The sequence below is a fragment of the Antechinus flavipes genome, chromosome 1 (genome assembly GCF_016432865.1).
Source record: "Antechinus flavipes isolate AdamAnt ecotype Samford, QLD, Australia chromosome 1, AdamAnt_v2, whole genome shotgun sequence".
Lineage (NCBI taxonomy): Eukaryota > Metazoa > Chordata > Mammalia > Dasyuromorphia > Dasyuridae > Antechinus > Antechinus flavipes.
In genome coordinates this window covers 715,665,904-715,682,901 of record NC_067398.1, presented here as the reverse complement: position 1 = coordinate 715,682,901, position 16,998 = coordinate 715,665,904, and the positions used below count along the sequence as shown (strand labels likewise).

General features: G+C 41.0%; 1 protein-coding gene across 2 annotated transcripts in view; it reads left to right on the top strand.

The window, feature by feature from the left end:
- LOC127545683 (galactosylceramide sulfotransferase-like) overlaps window positions 1-16,998 on the top strand; it is a 36,197-nt gene that overhangs the window by 7,952 nt on the left and 11,247 nt on the right. For both annotated transcript variants that reach the window (XM_051973121.1, XM_051973120.1), the window contains exon 2: window positions 11,645-11,775. In XM_051973121.1, the coding sequence (XP_051829081.1) occupies window positions 11,654-11,775 (122 nt within the window). In that variant the 5' untranslated portion in view covers window positions 11,645-11,653. The remainder of the gene's footprint in view (window positions 1-11,644; window positions 11,776-16,998) is intronic.

The following is a 16,998-nucleotide window of genomic DNA, read 5'->3' as shown; positions in this document are numbered from 1 at the left end:
AAGCCCCCTCCCCGCCCCTGTTCTCCCCCCAGCCCGAGTTCAGGATCTCAGCGCCTCAGGGCTCCCTCGGGGGCGACAGCCTGTAGCTGCCTCTGGGCGCTCCTTGGCCGCTTCCTCCCTCCCCAGCCTCGCGGGTGCAGGGCCCAGGACCAGGGCAGCCCAACACCCCGCTTTTTAGGAGGTGTGACGCTGGGGTCGGGGTCAGGGGGCCCCACACCCAGGTTCTGGGACGGCCACGTTCCCCTCCCCGGTCCCTGAGCTGGGGGAGTCCCCAGAGAGAGGAAGAGCCCGGGGTCCCAGTCTCGCAGAAGCTGGTGCTGGAGGAGTCTGGCAGGTCTCAGGGTCTGGTTTCCTCATCTGTAAAATGGGCTAATAATGGGGGCTCTCACAGCCTCCTGGAGGAACCCGGGAGCAGGAGGATTCTTGGGGCAGCAGCTGGGTTGTTGAATCCCCTCGGGGAGGAGGCCGGGGGCCAGGCCCCAGCTGGCGGGTTCTTTCTTCCCTGTGGGCGGCCCCTGAATTCTCCTCCGTTCCCTGGGGAGGCAGCTGCTGCCCTGGGCCTGGCTCCCCAAAGTGGGTGCTCACGCAAGCCAGCGGCCGGGGGTCAGAGGGCACAAGCCCGTGGGGGTCAGGCGCTAGGCCACGGCGGGGGCCCCTGGTCATCACTCCCGCCCGCTCTGAGCCAGGCAGGCCTGGGAGGGGGCTGGGGCAGCTTTCCCGAAAGGGGGCAGGGCCCGCGTGGGGACCCTCTCCTGCACCGAGGGTTAGGCTGGGCCAGGGGCCGCCCTGGGTGCGATTCTGCAGTGGGAGCCTCCTCCCTTAGGCTGGGAGCTGGGGGGGCCTTGGTCAGCTTCCTGCCTCATCATCCCCAGCTCCTCGGGGTTCCTTGAGCGGCCCTTGTTCCTCACGTTGGAAGCGGCAGCAGTCACGCTCACAGTCACGCTCACAGTCACCCCTACTCACAGTGTTTCTCAATCATGTATGATGCTTTAAAATTTCAATTTTTTCACACTTTTGAGTTCCAAATTCTCTCTCTCTGTCTCTCTGTCTCTCTCTCTGTCTCTCTCTCTCTTTGTCTCTCTCTCTCTTGTCTCTCTGTCTCTGTCTCTCTGTCTCTCTCTCTCTTTGTCTCTCTGTCTCTGTCTCTCTGTGTTCTCTTTCTCTCTTTTTCTTTCTGTCTCTCTGTCTCTGTGTCTCTGTGTCTCTGTCTCTCTGTGTTCTCTTTCTCTCTCTGTCTCGTTGTCTCTCTCTGTCTCTGTCTCTCTGCTCTGTCTGTCTCTGTCTCTGTCTCTGTCTCTCTGTCTCTCTGTCTCTTTGTCTCTCTGTCTCTCTGTCTCTCTGTCTCTCTCTGTCTCTGTCTCTCTCTGTCTCTTTGTCTCTCTCTGTCTCTGTCTCTGTCTCTCTCTCTCTTCTCTGTCTGTCTCTTTGTCTCTCTCTCTGTCTCTCTGTCTCTGTCTCTGTCTCTCTCTCCCCTGCCCCTCCTACCCCTTGAGAGAGCAAACTATATGATATCAATTCTACCCGTCATTCTGTTACTTGTTCAGCCGCTTCCCAGCTGACAGGCAACCCCCCAACTTCCCATCTTTTATGCACTTTTATAACCCTTTTCTGGTCACCACAGACTAATCCCACCACGATAAGGGTAAGCCCGGGCCTCGGCCCTGGGACAAAGCTGAAGGAAAGCTGGCGGGCGGATAACCCCAGACCGGCGTGTCAGGGTTTTGTGGTTCCTTCTGCCTCACCTCGAACCCCATTTGGGTTTAGTAAAGATCGTGCACTAGTTGGCCATTTCCTTCTTCTGCCCATTTCACAGATGAGGAAACTGAAGCCCACAGAGCAAAGTGACCTGCCCAGGGTCACCCAGCTGGTGTCGGGGGCAGCGTCCTTGCTGTTGCCCACACGAGATCTCCCAACAGCCACTTGGGGGTCTTCTCGGTGACAGTGTCTCAGGCCTGGAATCCCCTCCCTCCTCCCCTCCGGCTTCTCTCCTTTCAGGTCCCCGCTGAAACCTGACCCGTTACAGGAGCCTTCCAGTTCCCCCTTAATCGCGGTCCCTTCCCCCATCGCCTGGCTAGGGCTTCTGTGCCCAGTCGTTTGCATCTTATTAGACCGGGAGCCCCTGGAGAGGGAGACGGAGGTTGCCTTTTTTGTATCCCCAGCACTCAGCACGGCGCAGGGCACACGGAGGGCGCTTGATAAAGGCTTGTTGATGTGACTTAATCAAAAGAAAAACATTGATTTTCCACAAGAACTCCATGAATACCTAGAAGAAATGAAGCCAAAGATTAAAAAAGCAAACAAACTCTGGATTAAAAATTAGGAGAATAAATAATTTAGAAGGAAAGTAAATAAATAGAATAAAACCCTAAAAAATAGAATAAACCAAACAAAAAACAATCATTCCACGGGAGAGCAAGAAACAGTAGAACAAAATCAAAAAGCTGAAAAGAGAAGAAAATGCAATATGTCTGATGTAAAAGAACCAACTGACCTGGAGGTAAAAGAAAAACACTGAGTTTTCATAAGAACTCCATGAATACTTAGAAGAAATGAAGCCAAAGATTAAAAAAACAAACAAACTCTGGATTAAAAATTAGGAGAATAAATAATTTAGAAGGAAAGTAGTAGAATAAAATCTAAAAAATAGAATAGACCAAACAAAAACAATCATTCCATAAGAGAGCAAGAAACAGTAGAACAAAATCAAAAAGCTGAAAAGAGAAGAAAATGGAATATTTTCTTAATAATAAATATAATAACACTATAATATGATATATTATCAATATATAATTAATGCTATATATTAATATATAATTAATAATATATCTTAATATAAAATGTAATAATAATGAATAATAATAAAACCAACTGACTTGGAGGTAAAAGAAAAATATTTGCCCTCTTTCTTTTTCCCCCTTATTTATTTATTTTAAACAAATCCAAAATAGGAAAAGAAAAAAAAAAAACAACATTGCCATGAACATGAGAGGATTAAAAATAAATTTCCCTTTCAAGAAAGAGTATATAATGCACTGTGAAAGCATATATAATAAATATTATACATTATGTTCAGAATTGTCCATCTTTTCTTTGCTTCCTTGTAGGTTTTCTTTTGTTTTCCGCTGGGCACTCATTTTTTCCTTTCTTTTTTTATTCTTCCTTCCCCATGAAGATTATAATTAATCATGGATATATATATATATAGTATGTATGTATGTATATGTATATATATTCACACATATCATAATATGTATGTATTATATTGTTTATATATTATATGTAATATATTATACACATGTATATACATGTGCAATATGTATCTTCATATATTATATGTATATATTATATTGTTTATATAGTATATGTAATATATCATACACATGTATATCCACGTGCAATATGTATGTTCATATATTATAATATGTATATATTATATGTGATGTAAATTATACAACATGTATATACACACATGTATACATGCATGTATACACCCACACATATTCACACATACACACATATCTAGACACAAATATACATAGATTTCTATAATCATTCCTGTTATATATATATCCCTTTTATTCCTGTTAATCTCCACACCGTCCTAGCTAACAGCAGTTAGAGAAACGAAGGAGCTGATCGAAGGAAAAATATTTCATATTATGTAGGAGTCCGGGGTGTTGTTGAAGTATACCTGAAAGACCTAGGAAAGGTTGAGGGAAGAATGTATGTTGATTCCTACAAATACAATAGAAAAATGGATTTTTGCGCACAGGTCATTAAGTACACAGCTCCCCCTCCATTATCTTATTCTCTCACCCTCTTCTTTCTTTCTACATTTAAAGTCATTTATTCCCTTGTAAATGACTGGTCTTTTACCCAGATCTGATTTGAGTAGAATTCTCTTTAAAATCTCTACCTTATCCTCTCCTCTATTCTTGTTTTCTTACCCTTTTATTTCTTTCTGAATTGAGAACACTTTTATAACTATATAACTGTGTGTGTGTGTGTGTGTGTGCGCGTGTGTGCGTGTATGTGTGTGTGTGTGTGTGTATGTGTATTGTTCCCTCTTTAACCCATTCCTGATGAGACTAGGGTTCCAGACCTACCAGCCCTCCTCCCCTATCTCATTCCTTTGTGTCTGTTCTTTCTCTCATACCTCATTTGTAGAAGGTAATTACTCTTTTTTGCCTTTTCCTACATGGTATTAGACTATATGATTAGAATCACATAACACAGCTTTACACCAACCTTTCTTTCAAATGACCCAATGACTAGTGACAATCTCAGGCATATGGTTCACATTTCCACATTTAAAAAATAAAAGTTTCTTCTTATTGATTCTCTTGTCATTAGTCTTTGATGTTTACCTTATATAGTTCTACTTTTCAAGGAGTCATTTTCTTCCTTGAGATTCTGGATCTCTTTTTCTAATTGGTTTTGATTTTCTTTTCATAATCTTGTTTTTCTTGGATTGTTGTTACTTTTCAAAAATTTTCCTCAATCTCTCACATTTGATCTTTAAAGTCTTTTTTTAAAAAAAAATTTTAATGATTTCTTTTTGGGCAGGTGACTCTCCAACGTCCTCTTCAACATTTATCACTTCTCTTTGTTAGAATGGCCAACCTGACAGGTGTCACACAGCATCTCAGAGTTGTTTTAATGTGCATTTCTCTAATAAAAAGTGAGTTAGAGCTTTTCTTCATATATTTATAGATAGCTTTTATTTCTTCATCTGAAAACTGCCTGTTCGTATTCTCTGACCATTTATCATTTAGGGAATGACTTGCAGTTTTAGAAATTTGACTCAGTTCTGTATATATTTGAGAAATGAGCCCTTTATCAGAGACATTTGCTGTAAAAATTGTTTCCCAGCTTTGTGCTTTCCTTCTAATCTTGGTCACATTGGTTTGGTTCTGCTGTCTTTTAATGTAGTTGCTCTAAGTCTTGTGTGATTCCAATTGTGGCTCTGCCATATTTGAATTTTATTTTTCTTGTTTCTTGTAATATTTTTTCTCCTTCTCTCGGAATCTGGCTATGATATTTCTGCAGGTTTTCCTCATAGGCTCTCTTTCAGATAGTGTCCTCTTTCTACTTTTTCCTCTTGTTCTAATACTTCAAGACAATTTTCTTGTATTATTGCATCAAGATTCTTTTATTGATTGTAGTTTTGGGTAGTCTGATTATTCTTATATTTTCTCTTCTTGATTAGTTTTTCTTATGAGATGTTTCACATTCTCTTGTATTTTTTTATTCTTTCTATTTTGTTTTATTATTATTTCTTGATCTCTTATAACCTTACTAGCTTCCCCTTGCTCAATTCTACTTTTCAAGGAGTCATTTTCTTCCTTAAGATTCTGGATCTCTTTCTCTAATTGGTTGATTTTCTTTTCATAATCTTGTTTTTCTTGGATTGTTGTTACTTTCCACAAATTTTCCTCATTTGATCTTTAATTTTTTTTAAAATTTTTTTCTATGATTTCTTTTTAGGCAGACTCTCCAATATTACATATTTGGGATTGTAGAGGCTTTTTTTTTTTTTTTTTGCTTCAGTATCTTCCTCTGATGATGAAGGCCCTCTTCTTTATTCCCATAGTAACTTTCTATGATTGGGTTTATTCTCTTTTGCTTGCTGATTAAAACAAAAACAAAAACAAACCCCTCTTATTTATAGGAGTTTTAAAGGGTAATCCCTTCTGGTCCTGGGGTGTGAGGAATGGCACCTCTGATCTTAGGTCCTCACTCAGTTCTTTCTAATCTGGAACCAAACCAAGAACTCCACCCTTCTCTAAGTGCCGGCAGCCAGCAGTCCCTGCCCGCTGCTTCTGCACTCATGTGTGCTTGTTCCTTCTCACCCAGGGCCATGTCTCAGCTGGACCTGGCACGCTTCATCAGCAGAGGTTCCCTCACTCTTCCCCCTTCAGACTCCCCACGCTGTCCAAGACATGAAAATTCCTGTGCCTGGGGCTGAGGCTGCCACCCATACTAGCCTCAGGGCTCTCAATCTGCTGTTCCAGCAGAGCAGCCTTGAGGTATTTACCTTTCACAGGAGCCAAACCTCTTTTCTTTGGATCTTCTTTAGTTCTCCCAGGAGGATAGCAGTTCAACCCCACTTTCTCAACCACTCTACTTTCACACTGAGGCATTATTTTGTCATGTTTTAGAGGAAATCTGAAGAGCTTGGAATTTTCTAATCTACTCTGTTATCTTCCCAGCATCTTCTCCTAAAGAAAAATAATTTAAGAATCATTGAATTCTTCTAAAACCATAATTGTCAAAAACCTGGACACTTTCTTTTTTTAAATTATTTTATTTTATTTTATTTTTTATTATAATTTTTTATTGACAGAGCCCATGCCTGGGTAATTTTTTTTTTTTAACAACATTATCCCTTGCACTCACTTCTGTTCCTACTTTTCCCCTCCCTCCCTTCACCCCCTGCCCCAGATGGCAAGCAGTCCTTTACAAGTTAAATATGTCACAGTATATCCCAGATACAATATACGTGTGCAGAGCCGAACAGTTCTCTTGTTGCACAGGAAGAATTGGATTCAGAACGTAAAAATAACCTGGGAAGAAAAACAAAAATACAAACAGTTCACATTCATTTCCCAGTGTTCTTTCTTTGGGTGTAGCTGTTTTTGTCCATCCTTGATCAATTGAATCTGAGTTAGATCTTCTCTTTGTTGAAAAAATCCACTTCCATCAGAATATATCCTCATATAGTATCATTGTTGAGGTATGTAATGATCCTGGACACTTTCTTTCAAGGAATCCCAAATGATAACCATTCAGTTCTAATATGAGCAAAGGACTAAATGAAAATAGAAAGAACCCACTGATCACCTCTCCTGAAAAACAAAGATGTAAACTTCAAAAGAACAAGTCCTAGAAATATCATACTCAAAATCCAGACGGAGTTCAAAAGAAAAAAAAATATTATGAGTAGCCAGAAAGGAGTTCATGTACCCAGGAGCCAGTTAGGATTCCACGAGATCTGGCAGCTTCTGCTAAAAATGAGAGAAGAACTTGGAATACAATGTTCTGAAAGACAAACAGTATAGGCTGATAACTAAGAATAACTTAACTTGCAAAGCTGAGAGAAATTCTACAGGGAAAATCGAGGACTTTCAGACATTTCTGATGAAAAGACCAGAGCTGAATAGATATTTTGAAACAGAAAAGCCAGGACACATAGGAATACAAAAAGTTAATTTTATTTGACTACTTGGAGAAAGCTATATATGATCTTATGGTAATAATCTTCTACTGGGGGAGAACAAACAAATATTCCTTCAGAATTGTAGTGTCTTCAAAAAGTATAGAGAGGATGCAATGAGAAAAGCAGAAGACTTCAGTGGATTGGTTCTGTTCTGATAGTTCTAAAAGGGTAAAAGAAGCATGGAGTAAAAGGGATGTATTGATGCAGAAGGGAGGAAGAAGCCTTGTTATTACTTGTTATTTCTCATAATTGGGGTGTGTAAGAAAAAGAATGTACAAATATGGTAGAAGGAGTTGGGGAAATGGTCAAGTTGAAGCTTGCTCTTATCTGAACTGGATAAAGAAGGGTTGAACATATGCACAGATTCAATAGGGAAATGATTAGGGATGGGAAGGGGATGGTTTAAGAGAGAGAGTAGTTGAAAACAAAAGAAACTTACTGATCATGGAAAGGAAGGGGATTAAAAGAAATAAAAATAAAAGAACCAAGATTTAAGAAAGACAACTGTCTATCATTGGGAGTGGAGTGGTTGAACAGATTGTGACATAGGAATGTAATATAATATTGTATAATGTAATATAATATTGTAATAATAAATAGAATACCACATGTAATATAATAATATAATTTCATAAGAAATTATGAAAGATGCCATTTTAAAGAATCCTGGATAATTTAAATTTATACAAAGTGAACCAAACCAGGAGAACAATTTATTCAAGGACAACATCATAAAGAAAAGATACTTTGAGTGCCAAGAACAATGATTAATGCAGTTACCAGCCATGACTCTCTCCAAAACAGAGAGGGGGCTGGACTCAAGGGTTGGAAAGAGGCATATATTTACATAGATTAACAGATAATAATTATTATATTTATATAATACATATTATATTTATAATTATCATATATATTAAGCTAATGTGTGAATTCATACTACTTGACTTTATTTTTTTAACAAGGATTTTTTTCTTTGTCTTAGTTGGGAAGAGGAGATTTTGGGGGAGGAAAAAAAAGAGCAATGCTATTATTGGGGGAAACAAGGTCCTTTGAAACAATTTTTTTCTAGATGAACTCCATTCATTGCCTCCATTATCTGTTCAATAGTTATGTTGACTCAAGGTCTTAGCACCCACCAGTCTTAGAGATCCCACCACCTCATAGAGAGGACCAGGGAAGCTGGGACCCATCAGGTCGTGGAATCGGCTTTGTGTCCTTATTGTAAAAGTCTCCCCATGTTATGGATGAGAGGAAAGAAGCTCCATCAGGGAAATACTAGTCCTATGGTAAATGAGGCATTTCCTACAAATTAAGCCCCTCCCCACCCTCCTGGGAGTGACATATCACAGAATTTCCCCTAGCTTCATGAACCAAATTCAGGGCTTCGTCACCCAAAGCCTTCCAAGGGCCTGGTGAAAACCCAACCAATTGATCTCATGCTCCTCATCCAATCTTATTGGAGAAACCTTCTTATCTTTTCCAAGAACATGCTGGATGCTCTTGATGGATGGGCTAGCCACCTGGACTATTTGCCACAGATTCCAAACGTCTCGTCTCGATCCTTTTTTTCTCCTCTCCCCCATCCCCAAATCATCCTTCTCATCCCTTCCAAAACCAAGACAGTGTCCCAGGTGCAGGCTGGAAGAGGATGCTCTGAGGTTCTCTTCTGCACCTGAAATCTTCCATCGAGTGGAATATTTCTGAAGTGCCTATTAGGAAAACGAGTATTACTCTCAAGGAGTTTATTTATATTCTAGTCAACAAGCATCTTCACCATAATATCCCAAATATGGAAAGGGAATTAACATTTTGGTACAAAATCTTACCCAAAACTCCCCGAAAATTAAGATGGACCAAATAAAGCCAATGATTCCATGAGACTGTGAGAAATGTTAAAACAAAGTCAAAAGACTAAAAAATAGAGGAAAATATAAAATATCTCACATTTTAAAAACGACTTAGAAAACAGTTTGAGGGAAAAAAGGTAATAATTATTGCATGTATAACAAAAAAGAGCCTAGATATTATAGTTCAAGAAATCTTCCCAGAGCTCTTAGAACCAGCAGCAAGGTAAAAATAGAAAGAATCCAACTCCTGAGAAAAACATCAAAATGAAAATCCTCAGGAACATCACAATCCAAGTTCAGAGCTTCCAGCTCAAATTAAAAATATTGCAAACCAACAGAGAGAAAATTCAAGACTTGAGGAACCAGTTGGGATCATACATGATTTAGCAGCCACCACTGGAGAGGAGTAGGGATACTGGAATACGATATTCCAAAAGGCCAAGGATATAGGTTTACAGCCAAGAATAACTGCTCTAGCAACACTGAATATATAATGATACAGGAAAAAAAAATGGACTCTTTAATGAAATAGGCAACTTTCAAATATTCTGATGGAAATACCAGAACTATGTAGAAAATTTGAAGTTCAAACACGAGGGAAACATAACGAGGTAAACATGACTGAACAATTCTAAGGGACTAAAACACAGGTGAATTGCTTACATTCAAAATCTTATCTATGTGTCCCCTCTGAACATTATCATCAGGGGTCATCGGGAGCATCGATAATTAGTCAAGGCCTGCCAGTGATTCTGTTACATCTTGATGATCTTAGGAGAAAGCAGGGGAAGAGAAATACTGTGGGGGACAGAGAGAGGATGGAAGAAGAGTTAGGAAAATTATCTCATATAATTAGAATGGATCGCTATCTCTACAAACAGGAAAGGAAATCAAGAAGGAAGTCACTGATATTTGAACCTCATTGATCTGAACTGCTCTCTCTCTCTCTCTCTCTCTCTCTCTCTCTCTCTCTCACACACACACACATACACACACACACATACACACACACATATGTTGGATAAATACATTTCACTCTACAGAAATGTATTCTCTCTACACTCTACAGAAAAGGAAGAAGAAAATGGCAGGGAAGGGGTATTGGAGAAAGAGTAAATTAAAGAAGGGATTTGTTCTAACCGATGGGAATTTTGGGCACCTAGATGGTGAACTGGAGATAGACCAATTTTCCTGAGCTCAGACACTTCTAGCAAGTCACTTACTCCAATTTGCTTCAGTTCCCTCATCTGTCAAATGAGCTGGAGAAGGAAACGGCAAAATTCTTTACCTAGAAAACCCCCAATGGAGTCAAGAATAGTCAAATATAGCTACTGAGCAATGGCAACAACACGTATTTTAAGGATATTAAAAACATTTTAGTTTTTTTTTGAGGTGGCAAAGAATGAAGCTTTGAGGGAGTGACTAAATATGATATATAAATGTGAGGGGGTACTATGGTTTCTCAGAAGCTGAAGAGACTTGTCTGAACCGATACAGAGGGAAGAGAGCGGAAGGAGAACAGTTTGTACTAAATCAGGAATTCTGATGAGTGTAATGAGCGGCCACGATTTCAGGACGACAAACTGATGAAACTTGCTCTTCCCTCCTCAGAGAGAAATGAAAGACTCTCAGAATGAAAGCTATTTGGGGTGTGTGTGTGAGAGAGAGATCAGAGAAAGCCAGTACATACACATATATACATAAGTATACATGCATATTTAGATATTGTTGTCTTTTAGACATGGCCAGTGGGGAAATTATTCTGATTATATGTTTACAATTGGGATTTTGTTATTCTTTTATTCTTAATTAAGAGGGGAAAGAGATGGGAGAAATAAAGATTTTTGCTAATTGAAAAAGTATGTAGTTAAACAAGGTATCAGTACAATTTTTTTAAAGTTTTGCTGAGGCAGTTGGGGTGAAGTGACTTGCTCAGGGTCACACAGCCAGGAAGTGTCAAGTGTCCAAGGCCAGATTTGAACTCGGGTCCTCCTGACTTCAGGGCTGGTGCTCTATCCACTGTACCACCAAGCTGCCCCATAATACAATTTTTTAAGAAGAAAGTGATGATGCCTTTATTCTCTGAACTTGGAATTCGGAGATCTAGATACAAGTCTCCATTTGGACATTTCTCTGCAACCTTGGACAAGTCCCTCTTGTGTCAGCCTCAGCTTCCTCATCTGTAAAATGGGGCAAGTCATATTTGAGGGCTGCTTTCCCTCCATGGTTGTTGTGAGACTCACTTGAAATACACATTGGAAAGATCTTCAATTAATCAAAATGCATTCGTTAAGTGCCTACTGTATACCAGCAAGATGCTAAGCTCTGGAGATGATGAGAAAGGCCAGAAGCCAGTCCCTGTCTGTGCAGGTGATTGATCAGTGGAAGCTTATTGAGGGCCTGGCTTCTGATTGAGCCCAATAAGAGGGCAAAAGGCAATGGTGTGTGTATGTGTGTGTATATGTCTGTGTTTATATGTATATGTATGTGCATGTATGTGCTTATATGTTTGTATGTGTGTTGGGGGGCCAGGGTCTGTGGCTTCCTTCAGGGCTCCTGCCCCCTCTCTCTTCCCCAGGTCACTGAGATGCCTTCTCTGAGGAAACCCTGGCACTCCATGGCGAAGGCGCTCATCCTGGGATGTCTCTTCACCGGCTTCCTTCTGCTCTTCTACGCCTACGTGGCCCCCCTGCAAGTCAGCATGGCTGAGTGAGTGGGGGCAAGGGGCTGGGCCTGGGGGGCGGTGGGGCAGCTGCTTGGGAGGGGAGGGAGAGCACATTTGAGTAATGGGAACAGGTCTGGTCCAGAAAGAACTTGGAATCTTGTGGGCCTGGAACATCCAATCCAGTTCAGCCAAGAGTGAGCTTGGGCAGGAGTGGGTAGAATAGGGGGTATCAGGGCTGGGGGGATGCTTAGAACAGGGGGTGTCAGAGCTGGGGAAGGGGTCTTAGAACAGGGACATCAGGGCTGGGAAGGGGCTCAGAGCAAGGGATCATAGAGCTGGGAGAGATGTTAGAATAAAGAATTCTAAGGTGAGCCCCTCAAGACTCAGGGTTCTCAGGAACTATGTGTGAGCTTGGGGCTGATCCCAAAGGCTCACTTTCTCTCTAAGGAACATTGCCTTGGGGCTACTCCAGGGAAATCTTCCAATATACTCAAGTCTCTGTTTCCCCTCAAGGTGGGTCAAAGGGGTTCCTAGCTCCCCTTGAGTGTTTTGTGATCTCTCAGGAGTTAGTGGATTTAAAATGGGAGAAGGCAGAGAACCCAGTGAGTTGCTTGGGGTCTGACCAGCGGTCTTTAGGTCCTAATCTGTGGGAAAGCTGGGCCTGCTGGCCCCAGAGCATTCTGGGAGGAGGCTGCTTGCCCTGGGCCTGCTGCCTCCTCCTGCAGCCTTCCCTTAGCCAGGTGAGCTTTGGATCAATGACTGATCTCACGCATCACCTGGGAGAAAGGGGAGAGAAGTCTGGTCTTTGGCAAAGAGTGTGTGCATTATGGATAGGATAAGGTCCCAGTATTCCCATTAGACTGAAACCAGTTACCTTATTTTACTTAATTATAACTTAAAATTGTGGGAATTTGAATACATTGGGACGTAGCCGTGTGTCTTCCCCCATTTTTCACTGGTATTCTTTTAGAGACATTTAAACATGGACGCGGGTAAATAATATCTCTTGTTGATAGCTTTTATTTTATATTACCGTATTTCCACTTGTAGATTTCCCTCTTCTCCAGACTCCCAGTGAGCCATCTCTTAAAGGATTTTTTAGAAAGTGGAAGGGGGTGGGAAGCCGACAAAAACCCTAAATCCCTTGAAACAGATCATATGTGTGTGCATGTGTATGTATGTATATACATACACACTCATATATAAATATATGCATATAGAGTCAAGAGGCACATTTAGGGTTAGGGTTAGGATATGGATATAGATCTATATAGATGCTTGTAAGTACATATAAATATATACCTTTAGCTTTCCACAGAAATATTTTTTTAATGCCGCTACCAGATCATTGTGGTGTCATGGATCATCCACAGTTTCCCACACTTGAATCTCTTGGCAGTTTCACTTCCCTCGTCCAGCACTGAACCTTTGGTTGCTATGATAGAATTGTCTCCCTCTTATTATCCCCAAACTTTCCAGATCAAAATATCCATCCGCAACCATTCCTTGCCCACATATAATTTCCTCCTACTTTTTCACTTCATTGATTTGTGCCTGCCCTCCGTGTAGCACATGCATAGCAGAGGATGAGAAGCCTTTCTTCCACTCCACAGAATATACATAAAATGCAAAGGACTCTTGGGAAATGAAAAACACATGTGAAGCTCTCCAATCTTCCATCTGCTCCTTCCAGAAGACAGCTTGATCTTGCCACCAAGGCTGAATCCTCTTCCTGGAGAATCCTATGCCATTCCCCTGAGATTCGGTACTACTCTGTGGTTTAGACATCCCACGGAAGGCTAGAGCTTTGGGGGTCACTGATCCCCTAATATATATAAAACAATCATTTAAAATGATAAAACAATTATAAAATAAAAATTATATATAATTATATAAAAACATATAAAAATATGGACACCAAATTAACATGGGTGTCCAATAGGATCACATGGCCAGTATAACAGCAGTTCACATATTCACAAAACCAAACACTAGAGAACTAATAGACAGATATAGCCGTGCTACATTGCAGGAGACTGGCAGGTGGTACAGCGTATAGATCATTAGCCTAGAGTCAGTAAGAGCTGAGTAGCCTCATCCACTCCCGAGCTCTTTGATCCTGGGCAAATCACTTACCTGCTGTCTGCCTCAGTTTCCTCATCTATAAAATGGGGATAATAATAATACCTACTTCCCAGGGTTGTGGTGAGGAGTAAAGGAGTAGAGTTCCTGACACCCAGTAGAAGCATAATAAATAAGTGATTGACTGGGTGACCCATATATAGGCCGTAAGCGGCTGCAGTGAATTGTCTTTGAATGGACAATTTGCCCAATCTCTCCACAGCTAGATATGGAGCTGCTTTCTGGGAGGTTGCTAGCCCGTGGGTCCCCTAAACAACACCTCAGCCCAATTCGGGCTCCTCACTGAAGGCCTTGCCAGTGAACTTCACACCAGCTTTTTTCTGTCAGACTATGTGAGGCGAAGTCTTAGGGTCTTTCAGCTTTTCTCTCAGCCAGAGGGAAGCGGCCCTATTTAACGGAAATTTAAATGCGTTCATTCTCTGACCGTGTTTGCCCAGTTCTGTCTTGGAGCCTCCATATGTGTGATTTTGTGAGTGTGAGTGTGAATGAGTGTGAATGAGTGAGTGTGATTATGTGTGTGTGAGATTATGTGTGTGTGTGATTGTGTGTGAGTGTGAATGAGTGTGTGATTATGTGTGAGTGTGAATGAGTGTGTGTGATTATGTATGAGTGTGTGTGAGTGTGAATGAGTGTATGTGTGATTATGTGTGTGCCAAAGGAGTATGTGTGTGATTGTGTATGATTGTGTGTGTGTGTGTGAAGGGGAAGGGGGTTCTACCCATCCATTCTTTAAGTGAGACTCATTAACTTGGAAGAGAAGAAAGGGACGCTTCTTTTTACCGGCTTGTTTTTTCAGTACTTGGTACCTTTTTTAAAAAGCTTGTTTTCTCCCATTTAATAGTCTTATATTTTTCCAATTTACTTGTAATGATAGTTTTCAATACTCATTTTTATGAGATTTTTGAGTTTGAAATTTTCCCCCTTCCCTCTCCTCCCCCCTTCCCAAGAGGACCAGCAATCTGATATAGACTATACATGTACAGTTTTGACAAGAAAAATTAGAATAAAAGGGGAAAACCAGAGAAAGAAAAAACAACCACCAAAGTGAAAACGGTATGTTTCCACGGTATTTAGAATCTATGATTCTTTTTTTTTGGATGTGGATAGTGTTCTCCATCGGGAGTATTTTTGAATTGCCTTTGGTCATTGTATTGCTGAGAAGAGCTGTCTGTCATAGTTGATCCCTGAACAATGTTGCAATTACTATAGTATTTGGCATTTTTTTTTTTTTTGGTCGTTGTTGTTGAGACAATTGGGGTTAAGTGACTTGCCCAAGGTCACACAACCAGGAAGTGTTAAGTGTCTGAGGCTGGATTCGAACTGAGGTCCTCCTGACTTCAGGGCTAGTGCTCTTATCCACTGTGCCAGCCAGCTGCCCCATTACTTGGTATTCTTTAAACACACACACACCACCTTTATTTTTATATGCTTTTATAAGCTGCTCCTAATCTCTCTCCTTTATTAAAAAAAGAAGGAAGAAAGGAGGGAAGGAGGGAGGAAGGAGGGAAGGAAGGGGGAAGGAAAGAAGGAAGGAAGGAAATTGTTTTAAAGGATCGGACCAGTTCCCCATTCTATCACAACATATCAGCCTCTTTCCTGTCTGATGTTTTCCTGTGTGATTTTCTGTTTGTTTCCTTTGCCATTCTGATGCTATGAGGGGGAATCTCAACATTGCTTTAATTTGCACTTTCTGATTAGTAGTGATTTGGTGCTTTCTGATTAGTAGTGATTTAATGACCAGTAGTGATTTAGTGATTTCTGATTAGTAGTGATTTAATGACCAGTAGTGATTTAGTGATTTCTGATTAGTAGTGATTTAGGGATCAGTAGTAAATTTAGTGCTTTCTGATTAGTAGTGATTTAGTGATTAGTAGTGATTTAGGGATCAGTAGTGATTTAGTGCTTTCTGATTAGTAGTGATTTAGTGATTAGTAGTAATTTGGCGATTAGTAGTGATTTAGTGATTAGTACTGATTTAGGGATCAGTAGTGATTTAGCGCTTTCTGATTAGTAGTGATTTAGTGATTAGTTAATGATTTAGGGATCAGTAGTAAATTTAGTGCTTTCTGATTAGTAGTGATTTAGTGATTAGTAGTGATTTAGGGATCAGTAGTGACTTAGTGCTTTCTGATTAGTAGTGATTTAGGGATCAGTAGTGATTTCTGACAATTAGTAATTTACTAGACTTTTTCATGGATAGCCTGCCTTCCTTTAAAAACTTCTTACTCATACCCTTGGACCCTCATTTCGCCCCTGGATCTTTGCCAGAGTTGCTGGTTGATCTCTCTTCCTCAAGTCTCTTCCCACACCAGTCCATCTGCCAATCAGCTGCTCTCATTGATCTTCCTAAGCAAAGATCCAATTTCATCCCCCTCATGTTCCATAAACTCCAAATGCTCCCTGTTCCTTCCAGGATAAAACTCTCTACTTTAAAGCCTTTGTTATCCTTCCAGCCTAAGCCTTTCTCCCCTTCACACACTCTTCTATCCGGGAACACTGATCTCCTGGCTGCTCTCAAATGGCATTCCATCTCCTGGCCACCCTGCCTGAAACTCTCTCCTCCTTATGTCTGTCTTGCAGCTTCCTTCAAGTCCCACCTTCTCCAAGGAGCCTGTCCGGATACCACCTCATCCCTAAATGCTAAAATCTTCCCTTTACAGATTATTTTCCACTTCTCCGGTCTCTAGCTTGTTTTCTCCTTCATTAGACTAGAAACTCCTTGAGGGCAAGCACTGTCTGTTGCCTTTCTTTGTATCTCCAGCATTTAGCCCAGTGCCTGGCACATAGTAGGTGCTTAATAAATGCTTTTTGGACTGATAGACTATTGACCTCTGTCCGAGCTCATCATGAATAACTTTTATAGTGATGAGCAACATACAGTGGGTCATACTTCCTGGTACCCTGGGTAGAGAGGAAGGGAACAAACATTAAGCACCTACTATGTGTCAGGCACTGTGCCGAGTGCTTTATACATATTGTATGGGGTTAGCGACCACCTGGTACAGTATTTAGTCTCCAAGCTCCAGCTCTGGCCATCATCTCTACAGCAGGGTGACTACTGGGGAGTGGAACTTAACTTCTCCAAAATACTCCAAACTGGAATTGGTATAATCAGACAGTCAATT